Raw genomic sequence first — 9815 nt, forward strand, 5'->3', positions numbered from 1 at the left:
AAACCCATTTCAAATGGGTAATAGGAGTCAATTATGTTCATCTTTAATCTATGTATTTGCACACTCCCCATTCAGAGGTCGGCACATCTTCCCACTACCTCATATCAAATTTTGAAAATAACTAAGAGGATATCTTGTGCATTGGGAAGTTGAGGCAATCCATTTGTTTTCTTCTATTTGTGTGCATATATCTCGAAAAGACTTCATTAATAGATGCTCCCAACATTTGGTTAGAATCATAAATATGGTTATGCATACTTGTCTATAGTTCCATCCAATTAATGAAGAACACAAAACATATAAGTTCATAGAAAGGATTTAGTTTACAATTTATTGTGAAAGGTTATTATTGTGATGGACCTTAATAGGTGTGTGCCTTGGGGATAGTTGGCTTGTTCAATTCTCTCTGTTATTTTGATTTTATTTCCTAAAAAGTTGTTGTGTGTGTATATGAATTGTGCCTTGTCTATTTGAAAAGGTTTATGGCCTCTCGTGCTTGAAAATGGTGCTTTGAAAAGAACAATTAGTACCTACAAATATTCAATGGTGTCACATCCCAAAGGTTGCTGACTTGGCATTTCAAAATTTATTCCAAATACACTCTCAATCCCTAATCATCTAGTACCTTTTGTATCATGGTAGAAATAGAAAAAGAAGATCCCAATTCAAATACATATTCTTTAGCATATCAATGTCCAACTTTCAATTTATTATAGACTCGAATTTACAATAAGGAACTTGATGTAAACATCCATCTTAGAGGAAAAGTATGGCTTATAAATTAAAACCAGTATCTTTGAAGTTCATTAGTGAATCCCCTTTCAACAATGTGAATGATTTGATCACCATTTAGCATCATGTGATCGCCAAAAAAAACAAGTTGGGTCAAAAAGTGGCCTGGATAAAAAAAATTGTACTCAATCACTTGACCTCAGAAAAATGATCAAATAACATCCTTATACTAATTAAAATAAAATTTGATCATTGGTTCATCATTTAAAACTGAATTTTTACCTTCCCTAAGAATTGTCACTTTTGTGCCAGCAAGCCCTAAAATCGGCTACAAAATTTGACAAAATTGAACAATCAAGGTTTAGCATTTGGCATACCTTATCTCTAATCAAAAAAGTCCCACCCTTCAAGATTCCATCTCATAACAACAACAAGGTCTAAAGTTATCAATTCCTAAAGTTACTCATTAAAATTATTTTTGCATCCAAAACACGTCAAAATACAAAAAAAAATTGTATTTGGAATGATCCTCAAAATCAAGTCAAAGGACCACATAGGAAACTGAAAATTGAGGAACATATTCACTTTGATATGGAGAGTACATTGGAAAGGATCATGATAATTAAATGGGTGTATAAGGCAAGCATGCAAATTTGGCTCCAATATTTGCAAAACTTGGTAACCTTGTGAAACAATAATTTTTGTATATGGAATGACTTCTAGAAAAGTGTGTAGATAGATTCTTAAAAACTTGCATGGGGCTAGTATTTTTAGAGTATAAAATAGTGGTATAATTAATTTAGGTTTATCAATCATAGGTTCAAAGTTATAGCATCACAAATAGGCCTTCTAATAATTTTGTGAAACTAGTCTACATCAAAATATTAGAAATTGCAATGAAATCGCTTTATAGATTTTTCATAAGCTTGAACTTGTAACATAGGAAGTATTTAGCACCTAGAATACATGAAAGAAGGGATTTTTTCATTTGGGTCAATTGGTTCAAAGTTATTCAAGGTCAAATAGGGTTTCCTTGGTTTCTGAACAAAGTGCAACAACACGACAATAATTAACAACTAACTTTGGAGAACTCAAAACCCTATCAAAACATGTAAAAATGACTTGGAATTTAAAACTTAGGATCTCTAGTATGCATACTAAATAACTCCAAAGTGGTGGGTTGTGAAACTTAACTAGGTGCAAGATATTCAAATGAAAACTAGCCCTTTGCACATTGTTTGGCACTTAGGCAACAATGCAGATTTCTCAAATGCTCTAAATGACATCTCATGAAATGATTCATAATTGAAAACTAATGACTCAAAATGACAGTTAGACAAATAGGCTCAAAAGATTTGATAGGGGCTCATTTTAGCAAAATTCAAAATATGGCACTCAAAATCCTTTTAAATTTTGACAGCTCCAACAACAAGAAGATAGTGTCTCTACTTCTTCAATGAATGAACTATATCATAAAATTCTTGATTGTAAATAGAATACTTCCTGTGGCATCATTCGAGTTCTCACTGAAATAAGGAATAGGTGTGTCTTCTTGGCTCAAAACATATCCTATTGTAGTACCATTAGCCTCATATTCTACTTGAAACACCTTATTAAGACTTGAAATGCTAAAATAGGTTTTACTATAAATTTTTGTTTCAACAAATTAAAAATCTTATCTACTCCTATAATCCACTTAAATTCCTTTATATCCCCTCTCATTGGTTTAGTCAAGGGTCCACAAATACTGCTAAAACCTCTAATAAAACTTTTTTGTCAAAGCTAACCAAACCATAAAAAGATATTACTTCCATAGCACTCCTTGGAGTAGACCATTAAAGGATAGCCTTCAATTTCTTAGGGTCTATTTTTAGACCTTCCACTAAGACTATAAATCACTCATACACCAACTCCCTCTTCAAAAAACTATACTTCTTTAGATTTATCAGCAACTTTTCATCCCTTAATTTCTCAAACACGTTATGAATATGCATAGTATACTCCTCCAATACCTTACTAAAGACCCAAATATCATCTACATAAATAATGACAAAACTACCCAGAAATTCCTTCAGTACCTCATTTATGATCTGCATAAAATTTCTTGGTGCATTGATTATCCCAAAGGGCATGACTGACCACTCATATAATCCTTCCCCTTGAAAGCAATCTTACATTCATCACCTTCTCTGATTTAAATATGATGATACCCACTCTTTAGATCTATCTTTATGAAATACACAACTCCTCTCAAATAGTCCATGATATCATCCATCTACAATAATAGAAATCTATACTTGATTGTGATCTTGTTGATAGCCTAAGCATCTGTACATGTCCTCCATTCTCCATTTTTCTTTGGTGTTAATATTGTTGTTACAACACATGGACTCGGACTCTCTCAAATCAATTCCTTCTACAACAACTCGTGCACTTGTCTTTTCAACTCTTTACTCATTTCTCATGTCATTCTATGTGCTACCTTATTCAGAAAATTGGCTCCTAGAATCAAGTATATTTGGTGACTAGTCTTCCTCACTAGTAGTAATCCATCAATAACACTATTGGATACGATATCTAGAAACTCCTCCAACAAATATGTGAGTCAGATAGGTACCTATTTTACTTCTTCTTTATCACCTTTTAAAATTATAGGAGAACACATATGCTTGCGCCTCATACGCTCTAGGAACTTCTTTCCAACATCAAAATAAAATCTAGTAGAAGTACATACATTTTCCTCTTTATCCTTCAATGGCATCATCTTATGTCTCACTCCATATTTTGTCAAAGTGTAGGTGTTCACATGACCATCATGTATAGCATGCTTGTCAAATTGCCACAACCTACCCAGCAAGATATGACTTATGTACATAGGTATGATATTACATAGTGCCTCATCCTTGTAGCTTCCAATCTTGAACTTCAATAGGCATTGTTTATTAAACATGACCCTGTGGTCATCTTGCATACCTTGACAATACAATATGGATGTGGGTGTTTCTTCCTCTTGAGATTTAACTTCATGACCATATTTTATGATAGTATATTGTCAATACTTCTACCGTCAATGATCACATCACAACACTCATCTTCACACTTGCACCTTGTGTGAAACAAGCTCCTCCTTTGATCAAATTCATTCTTACCACTCAGCAAGACTCTTTTGTTAACTAAGACATATCCTCTTTTAGCATCTTCATAATGTGATGATTTGGCATCTTCATCAACATGTGCAACTCTGATCTAGCCCCCAGTTCTCTTATTTGTCCTTCCTTGTCACCGAGGACACCCAAATACCCTACGCCCTTCTTCTCTGCAGTGAAAACATGTTCCACAGAAACCTCCTCTAACATATCCTTGCCCTCTTCCTCTTCCTCTATAATCTTTATTGTTATGATCATGGAAATGATTTGAATTGTTTTCCCTCTAAATATGACTTATAATGTTGGCCTCATTCTTCTTCTTTTGGTCATCATTTTGGCCTCCATGACATAGTCCACCAAACCTTCCACCTCGGCCTCTTCCACTTTTTTGGCTCTAAAACTTCTTGCTCAAATTCTCTTCTACTCTCAGGACAAACTATTATGCCTCCTCAATACTATTCATTTGAAGTAGACTTAACTACTCATGAATGGTTTTCCTCAACTCATTGAGGTAATGGAGAACTTTCTCCTTGTTAGCTTTTGCATGGCATGTTCTAATGAAAAATCGGTACAACTCTTATGTATACTCCTAAACAGATATTCCTTCTTCCTTTAACCCTTGCATTTTCTTCAACAAATCAAGCCCATGATCAATGTGAATGAATTTTCTCTTTAATTTAGCTATCATCCAATCCCATCTGGTGATTTTATCATTTCCTCTTCTATTTTGTTCCAATTGAGTCTCCTGCAACTAGATCTTTACATGACCCTTCACTTTGGCCTTCATAAATTTGACCCTATCCAGATCTTCAATATCCTCATATTCAAAGTATTCTTCTAATTCATTTATCCAATTGATAAATTTCTCTGTGTTAAGATTTCCCAAAAATGTGGGAGCCTCCAACTTAGGTATTTTTTCCATATTGGAAATGGACCTAAAAATCCTCTCTTCTTTTGGGTTTGGAACTGCCTTTTCTTCAACATTTTATTCTTCTCCTTCATTCTCATTCTCATCTTTTAATAGAAATATTTATTCCTCTACACATTTTTTCTTCTAATTGTAAGTTTCCAACACAAGCCTCCACAAAAAAAAAAAGTCTACATTGAGACAACCCTTATTGAAGAAATATAGAAAATAAATATTTTTGGGTGATGCAAGATTTCTCTTATACCTAGGATGCTCCTACATTAACTACATTTTGTTCAAATAATTCACTCAACATTTTACATAGTTTATCTTATATGAATCTTCTAATTTAAAAATAAAGTTAATGATATTTTGGTGCAATTTGATATAGGATATCTATTTAATTTCCTTATTCATGAGTTATGTTTTAATTTGGTAAATGATGTTAAATGTGATTTAACTTTCATCATGTTTCATGATGTTTTGAGAATTGTGATAATTTTACAATCAAGATTAGGCAACAAGTACAGGTATCTAGTAAGGGTTACAAATAGGTCTTGTGGATTTGTGCTCAAACACATAGAAGTATACTTATTGATGATTTTAGGATTCAAACTCATTCTTATCATAATAGATATGTGGTGCCCTTGTTGACATTGTTTTCATGCATGTCATATAGGTCTTTATTTATGCATAGGTTGGCTAGTTTAGCCCAAGCATAGGTCCTTGAAACATCCTTAACATGATATTACATGTGGTTAGTCCTTATAACCAAGCTAGTTCTAATTTCATATTTGTTTCACCTTAGTGAGTGGTAGTCAAAGAGGAAAAATTTATCTAGGGCCTCTACCCTAGAAAGGATTGTGTACTTGTTTATGGATTTCATTTTTTCAAATATAATAAGAAAAAATAAAATTTGGTTTACTTTTTACCCTTACTTTGGTAAACAAGAATAATATTTTTTTAAATTCACGAGTCAAATTGTGAAGTCTCTATGTGTGGAGTAGGAAAGGCCATCAAAGATGAACCAGGGTAAGGTTTAAGTCTAATCTATTGGTAATTGTGAAAAAATGTGGTAATATAAAACTTTGTTCATATTAATAATTGGAACTAATTGGTGAGTTGGAACCTTTAGTACATATTAATTCCTTTCACTTTGTTCATTAGAAAATTTAAAGGATTGGACCTTCATTATGGAAAATCATAACATTGTTATAATAGGTATGAGTTATAAATTTGTTTAAATAACAATAGAGGTTGTTAACAAAAGAAAGTATTGCACGTAAACTACTTAATTATAGTTAGGGTAAAAGAATTGGTAGAAAAAATAATCATAGTAGTAGAACAACACAGACGCATTAATATATATTCAACCATAAAATTTACTTTAGTTTGGTTCTTAACTGAAATGTATTTGACAATTAATTCATTGGATAGCTTGGTCTTCATGTGGTTAGAAAGTTCAAGGTTAGAATTTGTATTAATATTAATCTTGAGGTTTAGATCAATGTTATTTAAGTGGTCTTATTGTCTAAGTTTTTGGTATTTTATTGTATGAAATGTTCAAAGGGATATATTGCAAGATTATACACACACAGAAACAAAGGGAGGGAGGGCTATTAAGTTGTGTGTATCTTAGAGTAAACTTGTATGGACAAGTTATCTTTTTTTAGCATATTGTGATGCTTCTTTGTTTAGTTCCTATAAAATGTTGTTATGAGATTGCTAATGGGCTTGAAACAAGGGTTTTAATTTGAAGTAGGCATTATTTGTGAAACTAGTTTGTATTTATAATGTAGTTGGTGATCAACTACCTTTTATTCAAATTATTTTGTCAATATTTTACATAATTTATCTTATAGAAAACCTCTAATTTAAGAATAACTAATGGTATTTGGTAAAATATAATATGATATTTTAATGTGTTATATGATGTTAAATGTCATTTGTATGTCATTATTTTACACATGATGTTCTGATTTTTAGTTGTGTTAATGTTATACTCAAGATTAGGCAACAATTAAAGGTATCTAGTAAGTGTTTATGAACAGATCTTATAGATTTCTGCTCAAACACATACAAGTATGAGGATTGAGAATCATTCTTATCATCATAGATATGTGGTGTCCTTGTTGAGATTATTTTCATGCATCATATAGGTCTTTACTTATGTACATGTTGGCTCATTTATCTCAAGCATGGGTCATTAGGAGGTCCTTAATATGAGATTACATGTGGTTAATCCTTATAACCAAGATAGTTTAAATTTTATGTTTGTTTCACCTTAGTGGGTGGCAATCAACGAGAAAAAAATGCCTAGGGACTTTACCCTAAAAATGGGTAGTATACTTTCTTATGGATATCTTTTTAAAGCGTATAATAAGAAGGGAAAATGTGATTTATTTTGTACCTTTGGATTGGTGAACCAGTATAATATGATTCACAATTCAAGAGTTGAACTATGTTCAGTCTTTATGTGTGGGGTAGGCAAGCCACCAAGTATTAGGTATAGCCCTATAGAAGTTATTTATTGATGTTTGTATTTATCCTAGATACATTAATGAAAAAGGTTATGCCTATGATTATGTTTCTAATATTCAATGACTCTGTAGGCATGCATCTAATGGTGACGACATGTGTGCAAATACAGGTAATGGGGCATGATGAAGAAGTAATAAAGCGCATCTCAAGTGTACAAAGATAAGTATTTATTAATTTAATTTAACAAAAGGTATAATCTTTATCCTCTCATCTCTATTTTGATATAACCATAGTATTATGTAGATTTGCTTAAATTAATGTGTCATTTTTTAGTGTGGTTTTGGTCATTGTGTCAAAGGGTGCCTCAACAAGGCATTACTACTCTATATGAAGATTGGCTAAATAAGTAAAACTAATCACATCGAACAATTTAATGCATTAATAATTCTACCTTTTTGTATAAACTAACAATAAAAATTATCTTACAGATGTGGGTTAAAATTTACAACTCAAAAAAAATGATACGTAACAAAAGAATAGACAATTTTTCTTCATTTATAAATATATCACATTTTCAATATGTTATATAAAATTTGTTCTCAAACTACTATAATATTTTGAAAGGAAAGACATCAACAAAAAAAATGTATTTCTTTTATAAATCTTAAAAATACTTTTGGATGCTCTCATCATTCATGTGATTTGAAATAACAATTTTCAAAAAATCTATTTAATAAAAAAACAAATTTTATGATTTTGTAGTGAAGATACATTACAAAATATGGTTCAAAAAACTAATACAAAAATAATCAGAAATCAAATTTGGAAGCTTTCAAATTCAGTAGTGCTATGAGTATGTAGACCCCACTACAGCTCCACTTATCATGGAAAAATTAGACCATTCCCCATCCACCCCATCCTTCTTATCCACAACCACCACACCCATGGCCACCTCGTCCATCACCATGCCCGCCATTATCAGAAAATTGTTATAAAATATGATCTAAAACACGAACATAAAAAATGATCACATAAGAAAATCCAAAAACATAATTGTAACACTATCTAGACGCCATGCATGTAGCTCCCCTCGTCATGCTCATGAGAACTGTCCCCCAACCACCTTGTCCACCACCACTTTCTCCCCAATCACTACCTCCTCAAAACATAATCCTAACACTATCTAGACCTTATGACTTTAGCTCCCCTTATCGTGCCCATTAGAATTGTCCCCCAACCACTCGATCTACCACCACTTAACCCTCCCCAACCACTAACTCCTCCAAACATAATTCTAACACTATCTAAACCACATGAGTATAATTCCCCTTATCGAGTCATGAGAACTGTTCCCCAACCACCTCATCCACCATTGCTTCCTCTCCAACCACCAACTGTTCCAAACATAATTCTAACACTATCTAGACTCCATGACTATAGCTCCCATTATCATGCCCATGAGAACTATCCCCCAACCACCCCGTCCACCACCCCTTCTTCCCCAACCACCACCTCCTCCTCTACGACCACCTTCCTCTTCCTCACCACCATGCCCTCGACCATCTCCACCATCCACACTGCCACGCCCTCCACCACCACCACGCCCTCCCCCACCGCCACCGCCATCTTCGAAACCACCACGTTCATCGCCACCACCACCACCTCTACCTCTTCCCCTCTCTCCACTGCCACATTCTGCATTTCCTCTTCCTCCACCACCATACTTCTCTTCCGCCACCGCGCCCTCAACCAAGATCCACGCAAATATAATGCCCACCAGAATAAGGCATATTTCTTTCCTACGACATTCCATTTTGACTCCAAAACATGCTCTGACAAACAACCATCTTGTCATACTTATAATTTTTCAGCGTATCACTTCAATTCTGCGAAGGGAACGCGGCGATCTCTGCTCCACAAGTAGCAAACACGTAAATACGGATACCCACCATAAAAAGATGTATTGAATTTTCTTCTAGAAAAAATCCCACGATTTATTTTATGATTCTGAGACAAATATCCAAGTACCAGTTATTTGTAACGTGATATAGACACCTGTAATAACCTACCAGAGGACCCCATTACGATTTATGAGCACAGACAATAGTAGCCGTATTGATCATCATCGACCGTCCACTCGCACCAACTTTCTCACCGACAAATTGCCCAGGATTTCAAGAATGTAGAGATGAGTGATTAGAAATAATTGAACAGGAGCAATTCTTGTGAATAAATGAGGGGACCATTTGTATCATTTCTTCCTTATTTAAACATAGTAAATTATGCGGTGTTTAATTCTCCACCACTCTTATCTTTAAATATCATTCATTTTAATAATCAATAAAATCATAATTATGTACCTTACAAACGTTAATACAGTCATTCTCAATACCAAACCTGTGGACCATTCTGTTTAGGAAATATAAATCTCCCTTCATTGGGTAACTGAGGGAACCCTCTAAACAGCAAAGAAAAACACATTGTTTTTATTAAAGGGGACATTTGGTTTAAGTTTCATCGTTGTCTTCACAGACTTTTTAGTTTAGCCA

The 9815-nt window shown here is 33.5% G+C and overlaps 1 protein-coding gene across 1 annotated transcript; it reads right to left on the reverse strand.

Annotated features, from left to right (window-relative positions):
* Positions 1-7995: 7995 nt before the first annotated feature.
* On the reverse strand, positions 7996-9477 carry LOC149566183 (uncharacterized). Its single transcript, XM_089817357.1, has 2 exons — positions 9336-9477; positions 7996-9175 (listed from the first exon to the last, which is right to left on the reverse strand). Exon 2 carries the CDS (start codon positions 9119-9121, stop codon positions 8684-8686), a length of 438 nt encoding a protein of 145 aa, XP_089673483.1. The 5' UTR covers positions 9122-9175; positions 9336-9477; the 3' UTR covers positions 7996-8683.
* Between the last annotated feature and the right edge of the window lie 338 nt (positions 9478-9815).

The sequence above is a fragment of the Cupressus sempervirens genome, chromosome 3 (assembly GCF_028749045.1).
Source record: "Cupressus sempervirens isolate cs-2001-9-10 chromosome 3, ASM2874904v1, whole genome shotgun sequence".
NCBI lineage: Eukaryota > Viridiplantae > Streptophyta > Pinopsida > Cupressales > Cupressaceae > Cupressus > Cupressus sempervirens.

Coding starts and splice junctions, on each gene's coding strand:
- LOC149566183 (XM_089817357.1), bottom strand. CDS start 9,121: ATGACAAGATGGTTGTTTGTCAGAGCATGTTTTGGAGTCAAAATGGAA.